General features: G+C 42.8%; 1 protein-coding gene across 1 annotated transcript in view; it reads left to right on the forward strand.

Annotated features, from left to right (window-relative positions):
• PTPRJ (protein tyrosine phosphatase receptor type J) overlaps positions 1-14,384 on the forward strand; it is a 156,089-nt gene that overhangs the window by 93,270 nt on the left and 48,435 nt on the right. The window contains exons 4-5 of the mRNA XM_030562133.1: positions 2,581-2,850; positions 11,082-11,354. Of these exons, the coding sequence (XP_030417993.1) occupies positions 2,581-2,850; positions 11,082-11,354 (543 nt within the window). The remainder of the gene's footprint in view (positions 1-2,580; positions 2,851-11,081; positions 11,355-14,384) is intronic.

The following is a 14,384-nucleotide window of genomic DNA, read 5'->3' on the forward strand; positions in this document are numbered from 1 at the left end:
TTTAAAAAAAGGTAGCTAAGCAAATCTATTCATTCCTCAGTATGTTAAGATAGGAATTAAGTAAGATTCAGGGATATGCTGTTAGGTTTCGTGAGCTGTGCTGTGCTGATGCTTGGTACAATTAGAGATGATGTGTGCAGGAAAGGTAGCCTTCAACCACCTTTCTGTTTTCTTGAACATGAGCTTGCTGGGAGCTGAAATGGCACCCAATGTAACTCTCATCAGACCCACCTTTCCAGTCGTGACATTTCCCTTACATTGTAGCAGTAGTAGGAAATGGGAAGGCTGGAGCAGCCCAAAGGGCTGAGGATCTAATCCTTTAATTTTAGTCTGGTCCAGTGATGATATGCTTTAATTTTAACTGAATGTGTGCTTCTGAAATTTGCAGAATTGACATCCTTGTGAAGTCCTCTGTCTATGCCAGGGGTCTCAAACTCAATTTACCGTAAGCCAATGCCAGTCCTCAAATCCCCCCAGCAGGCCAATAATGTCACTCATGCTGCCCAGAACCCGCACCCCCCAAACTCTGCACCCCCAAACAACTTTGCTTTCCACCTGCCTAAGGGTCTGGGAGGGAGTTTGGGTGGGGGAGGAGGTCTGGAGTAGGGGATTGGGATGCACGCTCTGGGAGAATGTTTGGGTGCAGAAGGAATGAGAGATTAGTCTCTGGGAGGGAGTTTGGGTGGGGAAGAGGGTCTGGGGGGATGGAGTTCGGGTGCTGGGTGCAGGCTCTGGGCTGGGCAGGAGGTGGGGTTGCAGGCTCTGGGAGGGGTGCAGGCTCTGGGAGGGAGTTTGGGGGTAGGAGGGGGGTGTGGGAAGAGGGGTACAGGCTCTGGGAGGGAGTTTGGTATCTGGGGGGTGTAGGGAGGGGGTGCAGTCTCGGGGAGGGAGTTTGGGGTGGGAGGGAGTATGTGGGAAAGATGTGGGGTGCAGGTTCTGAGAGGGAGTTTGAGGCAGAGAGAGGGGGTGTGGGAAGGGGGGGCAGGCTTTGGGAGGGGGTGGGTGGTGCGGCACTTACCTGGGGATCCAAGGCGGGGCGGGCTGAGGGGCCTCCGCACACTGCTGCCCCAAGCCACCACCCCTGCAGTTTCCGATTGGGCACAGGGGCAGCGTGTGGATGCACAGCCCCGCCCCAGGGCTGCAGCGAGGGGCCAGCAGATACGTGGAGTGAGCATGCAGATGCTGCTCAGCTCTGCCGCACTGCCGGGGCTCTGGGCCATCGTAAATCACCTGGGAGGGGAGCACCTGGGGGTGGCAGGTGGGGCCAAAGGAGGGACCCGGCACCCAAGCTGCTGGAGCCCTGCAAGCCACATTGGGGAGGTTTGTGGGCCGCAGATGGCCCGCGAGCCGAGAGTTTGAGACCCCTGGTCTATGTTATAGGCATCAGAAATGCAAAATTCTCCCTTCTCGATAAGCTTCAACCTTGACCTTTGCACTCTATCGTCTAAGGGGAAAGGAGCCAGTTCATTTTCCATTGTTCACTTGCTGGTCTCTGAACCAACAAAGATTCCAGTTGTGATAGTGGTTTATATGGTATAGACTTGATCTGTACATAAATGGACTATGGCTAGCAACTCTTTTTTCATGCAGGTCACCAAACACCAAACAGCCAGCAGGCTACAGTGGTTTACAATCATGAGCCTGAGCTGAAATCAAACGGGTGATGTAAAGGTGACAGGCACTGCCTACATTACCATTTCCATACAATCCCTTCCCAGAGTTCAATCTCAGTATACAAACTCTTAACATTTTCTACTATTACATTTTTTTCTTGATGCAATTCTTTCTTCCATGCTAAAGATAAACAACCTCTTTCTGTTTCTTAAACAGAGCCCAGTCCAGTTTTTAACATCCGGGTTACAAATGTCAGTGCACATGAATTAACTTTTACATACAGTTACAAGATATATATTAAAAATAAAACCTGACCTATTGGGAACCAGACCTTGAAAACCATGTGATGTAATTATTGACTTAGAACTTAGGGCAGAAGCCTTTTACAACTTGGCAATATTTCCACTAGCAGTGGAAAATAAGACTGAAGGAGTCCCTAAAGCCACAAACATCTATATAAGAAAGTGACTGAGTCGCACACAATCCTTCCAGCTGAATATGTATTCTGAACTTTAGAGATCTGTCTGTTTACCTGGGCTTCTTAATTTAATACACATTCATGTACTTTTGAGTTCAGGAGCTTGTAACTTTAATCTGGAACATTCATGGGGAGATGAAAAGAAATCTAAAACCTAGGTGTGTTTATAATTAGCTTGGTCTCTAATTTAGTTATTTTTCAGGCAGCAGTACATGGGGCTGCTGGGAATAGAGAGTAAGTAATATCTTCTTTAAGGGTCAGTTTCACTGCACCCACATATGGCCCATCTAAAATTTCATGATAAATTGGGATATCAGACTTCGATAGATCTACTGGACCGGACAACCCAGTGTGGCAATTCCTATGGAACGCAGGGGGTTGGAAATGTAAACTCCACTGCTAATACTTCGGAGTTAAGAGTGTAAGGCTAGTACAGCCAGCCCACAACTGCTGTTCCTCAACAAATAATTGTCTCTTGTCTTCAACAGTGCCCACTCCAGTGTTTAACATCGAGGTTTCCAATGTCAGTACACATGAAGTATCTTTAACATGGGAAAACAAAGATGCTGCTGCTTCTGAGTACAGTTACAGGATACTCATTGCAAATGAAACTTCATCTACTAGGAACATGATGTCCAGTACCACAAAAGCTGTAATTACAGGCTTAAATCCTGGTACATTTTACCAATTCACAATATTTCCATGCGCAGCAGATAACAAGACTGAAGGAGACCCAAATTCGACGTTGATATATACAAGTAAGTCATTCAGCCACATATAACTGTTTCTGAATTCGCACTCTGCCAATCAGTATTCTCACCTCAGCTTCTTTATTAAGAAGCATTTTCCAGTATCGTTTGAGTTGTAAGTAAAGCGTAACTATCCAATCTGAAGCTTTTTTTTTTTAAGCTTCTGAACATCCTAAATTTTCAAAAGTGACTGGTGATTCTTGTGGCCTCAATTTTTGCATTATCAACATCTTGGTCATGCCCGATTTTCCAAAAGTTGGTGCTTACCATAAAATGGCCTAATTTTCAGAAGTCTCCAGTAGGGCACTCAAAAGTTGAGGTGTCTGTGGCAGGGCGATGACTCACCAGAACGGCGCCTCCTGCTGATCATCCAGGGAATTAGCCCTTTCCAGCCCAGAGGGCCCTCTGCCGGCTGATGCCTCGCTTGCCGTTGGCCCCAGTGTCCTTCCGAGACCCTAGTGCCCTTTTCTCAAGGGTTCTGCCCATCGCAGTACTCTCTCACTCTGGATATTCCCTCTCAGAGGTACCCTCACCCTCTATCCCCACCTTTCCTCAGTGGCTACTGTCAGTCATCGTCTAGCCCCCGCTCCCTGGGGCAGACTGCAGTCTGTAAACCACTCATCAAGGGAGGTTGGACCAGCTGCCTCTGCCTATCTCTGGGCTGCCCCTTTGTAGCCGCAGTACCCTTTGTGGGCCCTTAACTCGGCCTGCAGTCTGGGGCTTTGCTAGGCTGGAGCTCCCCAGCTCCCTCTGCCCTTCCCCAGCACTGCTCCACCCTAGGTACCCTCCTCAGCTTCTAGGCAGCCAGGTCCTTCTCCCTCAAGAAGCTAGAGGAAGAGTGCCTTTTCAGCCTCTGGCCCTCAGCCCTCTTATAGGGCTAGCCGTGGCCTGGCTGGGGAGTGGCCTCACCTATGTCTGCTTCCCCAATCAGCCTTTCTTTTCTCAGATGTAGCCCTCTCTAGGGCTGTTTTAACCCCTCCGGGCAGGAGCAGGGTGGCCACCCCACTACAGTGTCCCACATCACTAGTTACTTTTGAAAATGTGGGCGAGTGTATTTAGGTGTGTTACCATATTTAGAATAACATAGTGAAAGACTGAAGAGAGAAGAGAATTCAGGAGTAAATTAATGTATTCTTTAAAACCCAGAGAAAGCTGAAATACTTCAGCGTATTTATAAGGAGAGAGTAGAATGCGTGCACACACACACGATACACTTGAGTACATTGTCCAAGTATGCACACACACTGAAATCTGCCATGGCTGGGGTTCAGAAGTGCTCTGAAGAGGTAGGTAGCTGCTGGGCTTTGTTATGAGGCTTTCAAAAAACGAAAGGAAGGGGTTTGCAGAATGGCTGATTAGTATTTATTATTTGTATTACCACGGATCTATGCACCCTAGTCATAGACCAGGACCCCATTGTGCTAGGAGTTAGAGGGTCAAATTGAGTCTAAAATTAGGTGTATTGTTTGTTAAATTAATAATGACCATTGCCTTTTGTGTATTGTTTTGCTTGTAGTGTACAGCAATTATTTTACAGCACAAGCAAAACAATATACAAAAGACAGATAACTAGTTGCAAATAACTAGATACACCACTGCATCTTGGACTTTGTTGCAGTCAATGAACAAACGTAGTCATTTTAACCAATCGTGGGTTTCCAGAACTAGACTTGGCCATGTTTGTGACTAAAGTGAGATGCTGATATCTGAACAAAACATTTTCCCTTTGAGTTAGGCTCTTCGGAGTAAAAGTCCTTGACAATGCACGATCACATATCCTGTAACTTTGAAGGAGAGAAAGGGGAATCTCCTTATGCTCAAAACTGGTGTAAACAAGAGAGAGCCACCAGTGGCAAACACAACTAGAATGTTTCTCCTCAGGGAAACAACTTAATGGGAGAAGGTCAGAATGATCAGAAGGGGTGGCTTCATGAATAAACTCTCAGGGTATGTCCAAACTGCAGTCTGAGGTGTGATTGTACTCAGGCAGATGTACCCATTCTAGCATGGCTAAAGATAAGTGTGTGTGTGTGTGTGTGTGTGTGTGTGTGTGTGTGTGTGTGTGTGTGTGTGTGTGTGTGTGTGTGTGTGTGTGTGTGTCTATATACCCTAAAATGACATAGACTAGATGTGCAGATAGTGATGAAAGAAAAAAGGGATATGCCCTAGAGCAGGGGTTGGCAACCTTTCAGAAGTGGTTTGCCAAGTCTTCATTTATTCACTCTAATTTAAGGTTTTGCATGTCAGTCACACATTTTAACGTTTTCAGAAGGGCTCTTTCTATAAGTCTATAATATATAAACAAAACTATTGTTGTATATAAAGTAAATAAGGTTTTAAAAATATTTAAGAAGCTTCATTTAAAATTAAATTAAAATGCAGAGCCCCCTGGACCGGTGACCAGGACCCAGGCAGTGTGAGTGCCACTGAAAATCAGCTTATGTGCCGCCTTCAGTACACATGCCATACATTGCCTACCCCTGTCCTAGAATAACACTGATTTTTTAAAATAATCTACCCAACCAAGTTTCTTCATTAGCAATATCAAATAAAGATTTTTTTTAGCATATAGTAACTCTGCGTATAGTAACTCTGATCTTACAGTGATTATAGTGATGATGGCAGGAGCAGTTTGTGTCTTACTGAAAATCCTGATTAATCTATGATAGTGTGGAGTACAGAAGATGTTTGTTATGGTCAAGTTGTACAATTCTTATTACAGCAATAGAATTTCACATGGTCTTGGATTCCTCCAGGATGGAGACATCTGTGAGACCGTACTTTGTCATAGTCATGAATTTTGTATCTTGCAGCTTGCTTATAACTGCAGCATGTGTTTCTTGTAGAGCAACAACGTCAATATTATTCACCTTAAGAACTCTTGAAAGATAGTCACGCTTAGCATGACAGACCTTGCACGTGAAGTTGAGCTGGTCCCACAGTTCTCTCGCCTAATGACTGTCCCATTGGGAATAAATACTTATAGTCATTGGGTCAGAGAGACAGCGCGCATGTGTTTCTGTAGTCTAGTGATTAGAGCACCCACCTGGGAGATCCAGAGTCCAGCCCCATATCAGAATATCCCACAGCTTAGTGACCTGGAGCATTGCTCCTGAGAAGTGTCGGATACCCCTATTCAAATCCTTTCTCCCACTTTCCCTGACCAGGAGGAATTGGACCTGGGTCTCCCACATGCCTGGTGAGTCCTCTAATCACTATGCTAAAAGTTGTAAGTTGGGCTCTGCTGATGCCTCCTCTGGGTTTTGAACAGGATCTAATGCAGTAGACAACCTCAGAACATCAGGCCCTGCATGTGACTTGGGCCGCCAAATGTCTATCTTCTCCTGGTTTGTGAATCACTGGGACTTAGGAAGGGCTAAGTATCTGGACAGCTAGAGGGGGGCAGCAATGTGCATGCTCAGAAACAGAAACTTAGGTGCCTAGGGAACTATTACCTTGAAAGTTTGGGCACTTACAGGGGTTGGGCAGGAGTTTTGTGCATCATAAGGGAACCAAAACTGGGACTTGGAAATGTGAAATAGGGACTTAGGCACCTAGCTCCTTCTGTGTATTGACCCCTAAAAGTCCGATCCAAGGCCTGTTGAAATTCATGAGAGTCTGTCCTCTGACTTCATTGGACTTTGGATCAAGCTCTATGAAAATAGCTGATAGTACACACAGACTGAAGGCTCAAAATCATTTTTTTAGAATCATAGAATTGTAGGGCTGGAAGGGACCTGATGAGGTCATCTAGTCCAGCCCCTGGTGCTGAGGCTGAACCAAGTATACCTAGACCATCTCTCACAGGGGTTTGTCCAACCTGTTGTGTTGGCTTACAATGCTTAGTTTACATTTGATAGAGAGGTACACATCTTACTTCCTGGCTGGAAGAAATCTGTTTTTTCTGTTTGGAGAGTGACAGATTTCAAAACATATTTTCAGTGTATATATACAACTCTTTAAATATCATTTACACATACATCTCATAAACTAAAAATGGTCATCATGATCCTGGCTTTCATTTAAGACCTCATGTGATATTCTGTATGCATAAATACTCTGAAGGCAGTGTGTTAGACGTAGTGACTTGCAGGCCAATTAAGAGTTGCTGGTACACAACATTGAACCCTTTGTCAGAAGGCATCAATGGGACTCCGTGTCCCAGTGTCATCCACAGATTTTATCAGCATACTCTCCACTCCAGTCATCCAAGTCATTAATGAAAATGTTGAATACCACCAAACCCAGGACAGTCTTATGGGCCCTCACTAGATATGTCCTCTCATCTTCACAGCAAACCATTAATAACTGCTGTTTAACTGGTCCTTCAACCAGTTGTGTGCCCATCTTATCGTAAATTAATCTAGACAACGCATTTCCTAGTTTGCTTATGAGACTACCCTCTGGGACTGTGTCAAAAGTCTTACACAAAGCAACATGTATTATGTCTACTGTACTCCCCTCTCCCCCGCCAATTCCTTAGACCAGTAACCCATTGAAAGAAGTTAATTAGGTTGATTTAGCATGATCTGTTCACGACAAATCCATGTTGGCTATTACCTTTTATCCTATTATCCTCTAGATGTGTACAAATTTATTGTTTAGTAACGTATATCTTTACAGGTATTAAAGTCAGACTAACTGATCTATAATTCCCCAGGTCTTCTTTGTTCCCCTTTTTAAAGATAGGCACTTTATTTTGCCATTCTCTAGTCCATCTTTCATGAGCTCTTGAAGATAATCACTAATGGTTCCAAGATTGCTTCAGCTAGTCCCTTAAATACCCTAGTCTGAATTTTGTTAGGCCCAGCCAACTTGAATACATCTAAATTATTCAAATATCTTTAACTTGTTCTTTCCCTAGTCTGGTTTGTATTCCTCCCCCTTAGTGTTAAATTGTGACAAGATGCTTAAAACAATATTATCATTTTAGTGAAGACTGAAGCAAAGTTAGATGTTAACTTCTCAACCTTCTTTATGTAGTCTGTTATCTCTCCTACCCTGCTAAATAGTGGGCCTACCTTTTCCTTTGTCTTTCTCTTGCTATAATTTATTTATAGAATGTCTTCTTATCTCCTTTTATATCTCTTTCTAAGTGTAACTCACCGAATTCCTTAGCCTTTTGGATTTCTCTCCTACATGCTCATGCTATTCTTTTGTACTTATCCTCAGTAATTTGGTCATGTTTTCACTTTTTGTAGCATTCCTTTATGATTTTCAGCTCATTAAAGGGCTCTTGATGGAGCCCTATCAGTATCTTACTTTTCTTCCTATCTTTCCTTCACATCAGGATACTTTTGCTGTTGCATCTTTAATCTTTTCTCTTTGAGAAATTACCAGCTCTCCTGAGCTCCTTTTTTCCCTTAGATTTTCTTTCCATGCGGCCTTACCTACCAGTTCTCTGAATGAGTAAAAATTTGTTTTTTGAAGTCCATTGTCCTTTTTCTGCTGCTCTCTCCTCCTTTTCTTTAGAATCATGAAATCTATCATTTGAAGATGACTTTCAGTCTTCTACCTTCAGATTCCCAACCAATTCCTCTCTGCTGTTCAGTTTCAAGTCTAAAATAACAGGTTTCAGTGTTAGCCGTGTTAGTCTGTATCAGCAGAAAAAAACAAACCAAAAAACCGAGGCGTCTTTGTGGCACGTTAGAGACTAACAAATGTTTTTGGGAATACGCTTTTGTGGGCTAGAACCCACTTCATCGGATGTACGAAGTAAAAGATACAGGAGCAGGTATCAATACATGAAAGGATGGGGGTTGCTTTACCAAGTGTTAGGTCAGTAGTTAGGTTAGGTCAGGTCACCTACTACAAGACAGGCCCAACAAAGAAAGTTACAGAACACCACTAGCTGCCACCTACAGCCCCCAACTAAAACCTCTCCAGCACATCATCAAGGATCTACAACCTATCCTAAAGGATGATCCCTCACTCTCACAGACCTTGGGAGACAGGGCACTACTCACTTACAGACAGCCCCCAACCTGAAGCAAATACTCACCAGCAACTACACACCACACAACAAGAATACCAACCCAGGAACCAAACCCTGCTACAAACCCCGGTGCCAACTCTGTCCACATATCTGTTCAAGGGACACCATCATAGGACCTAATCATATCAGCTATGCCATCCGGGGCTTGCTCACCTGCACATCTACCAATGTGATATGTGCCAGCAATGCCCCTCTGCCATGTACATTGGCCAAACCGGACAGTCTCTACACAAAAGAATAAATGGACACAAATCTGACATCAGGAATCATAACATTCAAAAACCAGCAGGAGAACACTTCAATCTTTCTGGTCACTCAATAACAGACATCAAAGTGGCAATTCTTCAACAACAAAAAATTTCAAAAACAGACTCCAACATGAATCTGCAGAACTGGAATTAATTTGCAAAATAGATACCATCAGATTAGGCCTGAATAAAGATTGGGAGTGGATGGGTTATTACAAAACCTGAACTTAATTTCCCCAATACTAATTTCTCCCTACTGTTACTCACACCTTTTTGTCAATTGTCTGTAATGGGCCATTCTCTTACCACTTCAAAAGTTATTTTTCCTCCCTTAGTATCCTGCTGTTAATTGTTTTATCTCGTTAGATTGACCTAACACTTGGTAAAGCAATCCCCATCCTTTCATATATTTATACCTGCTCCTGTATCTTTTACTTCATACATCTGATGAAGTGGGTTCTAGCCCACGAAAGCTTATGCCTAAATAAATTTGTTAATCTCTAAAGTGCCACAAGTCTAAAATGGTTGCCCTGCCCCCAGTTACTTCCTTCAGCTTCTGACATGATAAATTGTCCCCAGGACATTGCAAGAATTTATAGGATATTTTGTATTTTTCCTTGTTACTTTTCCAACAGATGTCTGAGTAGTTAAAGTCTTCCATTACTTGTGTTTTGGTTATTTCTGTTGTTTGTTCTATAAATGCCTCATTTACCTCCTCATTCTGATTTAGTGGTCTATAGTAGACCCCTAGCGTGATATTGCCACTTGTTTATTCCTCTCTTTTATTGTCACTCAGAGACTTTCTACTGGTCTGCCTGTCAGCTCCTTGTGGACCTCAGTACAAGTATAAACATTCTTGATGTATAATGAATGCAATGCCCCCTTCTTGTGTTGTTACACTGTATGTACAAGCTAGTCTAGCCAGTCCTCCACAGTGGAATAACCTGCACTGATATGTAGGGATTCAGAGCAGGTTGAACAACAGAAACTCATTATAGCTGTAGAATAAATTCACATTCTCTGGACCATGAAAAAGGAAAGAACAAAATATGGACCCACCAGCCCAATGGGCCCATTGTAACTTTATCCCACATTTTGTGACAAATGACAGTTTTATTTGTGTAAATGTCAAACAGTTCTTGGAAATTTACAAACCTATTTGTTTTATTATTTAACTGTGATTCCACAAGTTAACTATGTTGCATACAAGAAATTGTTTTTTAAATGCAATTCTAATAAGTTCTTTTTTTTTTTTCATCACATGCTCTCTTGCCCTGTACCATGGAAAGGATAAATAAATACATTTCCTGCCATAGCAATAACAGCAATAAATTCCCTGAAACCATGTTAGACTGCAACACTGTGACTAATGTATAACATGGACAAGAAGCCAAATGATGCATTGTAACTGACTTATGATTGTTCTGAATTAGGAAATGGACAGAGATGCATTTTCAGAATTATATTGCCAAATACAAGCACTATTTTTTTTCTTAGATACTGTTTCTTTTTTTGGAAAGTATTCCTGGTCTGGTATCAATAAATGTATTTTTCCTCCAATGGCTCCCAGTCCTAATTTGTAACATTCAAGTCATAAATCTTGGTACCAGAAAATTAAATTTAACCTTACAAAACAATGATATTGCTGCTTCTGAGTACACCCATAGGATTGGCATCATTTCAGAAAATGATACTTCTTATGCTACCAACCAAACATTCAAACCACATATGTTGTAATTAAATTATTAGAGCCTGGTGTTTTCTGTACATTTGAAATATTTCCTTTAGCAGCAGATAATAAGACTGAAGGACACCCAAACAGAACAAGCACATATACAAGTGCATATATTTGAAATGTCCATTTTTTTAAAGGTACCTTTTCTCGCAATATATCTATTAATAATATTTAAGAATTTTGCTGGAGGGAGGTCCTAAAAGTTTTCCTAAATACTACTCTCTCTCTAAAAATGTATATGTTTTTGTTTTTCCCCAAACAGAGCCGAGTCCAGTTTCTGACATCCAGGCCACAAATATCAGCACAGAACAAGTGACCTTAACGTGGGAAAACAATGACACTGCTGCTCCTAATTACACATATGTGATATACACTGATGGGAATGGAATTTCTCCTACTCGGAACCAAACCTCCCAAAACAAAAATGCTGTAATTGTGGGATTACGGCCTGGTACCCTTTATAACTTCACAATAGTTCCACTAGCAGCGGATAACATGACTAAAGGAGACCCAAAAGTCATACACATCTATACAAGTAAGTAATAGAAAGCTGCAGTACATGTTGCTTACAATTAAATACACTCTTTCTTTTCTCTATTACCCCTTCCCCCCAAGTTATGTATATTCATTTATGTAATAAAAATACTCCATATTGTCATCTTGTCTCCTCTTATGTGCTCCAGCCTTTACATTTCTGTTAGAATAAAAGTTTGGCTGTGAAAGCATGTGAGATTATCAAATCACTGATTGGAAATTAGTTCATTTTTCATTCTGAATATTTCAGACATGGAACCAATGTCTTGTTCACCGGGGGGGGGGCCTTTACTGGTGTCTGGCCAAGCTCTGCTCAGCACAAACCTAAATGATACTGGTGCTCAGAGTATATCTAAACCTGGAGCTGGGATGTGTGATTCCCAGCTCAAGGAGACATGCTTACATACTAAAAGCAGAGTGTAGCCATGGTGGTGAGAGTGGCAGGATAGACTAGCTATCCTGAGTATGTGCCTTTGGTCTTTAATGGGCATGTACTCAGGGTGGCTAGGCGATTCCTTTACCAGTGCTGCCATGGCTACACACTTTTTTAGAGTGGTAGCTCAGTGAGAGCTAGTACACATATGTCTCCTTGAGCTGGGAATTACACTTCCAGTTCCCAGAGTAGACATCCGCTAAGACACATCTTTGTTCTTCTAAAACTGAGGCTGGTGGAGTACAGTTGAGTTCCACCATAACCTAGAGCAGCTAAGGGCTAGATTTTCAAAGGTATTCAGGCACCTAAAGATGCAGATAGGTGCCTAATGGGATTTTTTATGCACCTTATCTGCGTCTTTTGGTGTCTAAATACCTTTGAACTTTTAGCTCTAAATCCCTCTGGCAGTAGTGGCCCCTATGAAGCATTTTGCCAGCTGGAGATCACTCGAGTGCAGGACCTCAGGGCCACCCAGAGGATTCGGGGGCCTGGGGTCTTCGGCGGCGGGTCCTGGGGCGGAAGGACCCCCCGCCGGCAAAGCCCCACCCCGGGACCCGGCGCCGAAGTGCCAGAAGGACCCTCTGCTGTGGGTCTTTGAGGCAGTTCGGCAGCGGGTCCCGGGTCGGAAGGACCTCCCACCACTGAATTACCGATGACAACCCGGAGCAGAAGAAGCTCCGGAGGCCTGGGCCCCACGAGAGTTTTCCAGGGCCCCCAGAGCGAGTGAAGGACCCTGCTCCAGGGCCCCCAAAAAACTCTTGTGGCTGTCCCTGCGGGGCCTGGAGCAAATTGCCCCTCTTGCCCCCCTCCCCAGGCGGCCCTGCAAAACTCTGTCATACCACTAAACTTGAAAGAGGTAAGGGGGCAGGTGGGGCACTGGATGGGTAGCATAGAGACACCTATGCCAGTTCAGTCCCCACAGGCGTTTCCCTAAGCCTGAAATATCAAAAATACCCCATTAAGAGCACTTTCCAGGTGCTGTGCACTGCCTCAGAACTGCAAAACTTATAGAAGGGGAGCTGAAGATCTGTCCCAGTCACACACATACGCACACTTACATTCTGAATTTTCTTGTGAATATTTCACATTTTTTATCTAGGTGTATCTTAGTGATGAAGTGTTAGGAACACAAAACTGTGTAGATTGGCAAAAAATATTGTTTGTTTTGTTTTGCTTCTAGCAATGGAAATAATCAATACACTTTTAACTAATTTAACCTGAAAGAGACCCTTTCTCCCTGATATGTAGCCCAACTAGTGTTTCTCTCCAATGGATTAACTGCATTTTGTTATGTCTCTTAACTTGTAGCTAGCTGATATGGTTCTCTTGTACTTTTGTATGTTGTTGGAAAGTCCATGTTTTGTCAAATACTTTTTATAAAGCAGTTTTCATACCTCCTGTGTTTCTCTCTACTTTTAGTGTTAGGATCATTTAGAATTTATCAAGTCACAGTGACAGTGGGAATGTTTTCTGGAACTCCTGTAACTGGAAAACTTAAAATACTATGTTCTGTATATGAAGCCAAGGAACACAGGACCAATTTTATTAAAGTATTCAGATGCTTGCAGGGGCAAAGAACATAAGAACAACCATACTGGGTCAGACTAAAGGTCCATCTAGCCCAGTTTCTTGTCTTCTAACTATGGCCAGTGCCAGGTGCCCCAGAAGGAATAAACAGAACAGGTAATCATCAAGTGATCCATCCCCTGTCATCCATTCCCAGCTTCTGGCAAATAGAGGCTAGAGACACCATCATTGCCCATCATGGCTAATAGCCATTGATGGACCTATCCTCTATGAATTTATCCAGTTTCTTTTTGAACCCTGTTATTCTCTTGGCCTTCACAACATCCTCTGTCAAGGAGTTCCACAGGTTGACTATGCCGTCTGTGAAAAAATACTTCCTTTTGTTTGTTTTAAACCTGCTGTCTCTTAGTTTAATTTGGTGACCCCCAGTTCTTGTGTTATGAGAAGCAGTAAATAACACTTCCTTATTTACTTTCTCCACACCAGTCATGATTTTGGAGACCTCTATCACAGCCCCCCTTAGTCTTGTTTTTTTCCAAACTGAAAAGTCCCAATCTTATTAATCTCTCCTCATATGGCAGATGCTCCATACCCCATATCATTTGTGTTGCCCTTTTCTGAACCTTTTCGAATTTCAATATATCTTTTTTGAGATGGGGCAACTACATCTGCATGCAGTATTCAAGAAGTGGGCGTACCATGGATTTATATAGAGGCAATATGATATTTTCTGTCTTCTTATCTATCCCTTTCTTAATGATTCCCAACATTCTGTTCACTTTTTTTGACTGCCGCTGCACATTGAGTGGATGTTTTCAGAGAACTATCTCATGCTTTAATTTTAAGTGAATGTGTACTCCTGAAAGTTGCAGAATTGACATCCCTGTAGATTGAAGTCCTCTGTCTATGCTATAGGCAGGGGAAGTGCAAAATTCCCCCTGTCAGCAAGCTTGACCTTTGCACTCTGCCTTCTAAGAGGAAAGGAGCCAGTTCATTTTCCATGACTGTTCACTTGTTGGTTGGTCTGAGATTACCACTGACGCTGATCCCAGTTGTGATAGTGGCATATAT

Source organism: Gopherus evgoodei, chromosome 4 (genome assembly GCF_007399415.2).
Source record: "Gopherus evgoodei ecotype Sinaloan lineage chromosome 4, rGopEvg1_v1.p, whole genome shotgun sequence".
NCBI classification, from domain to species: domain Eukaryota; kingdom Metazoa; phylum Chordata; order Testudines; family Testudinidae; genus Gopherus; species Gopherus evgoodei.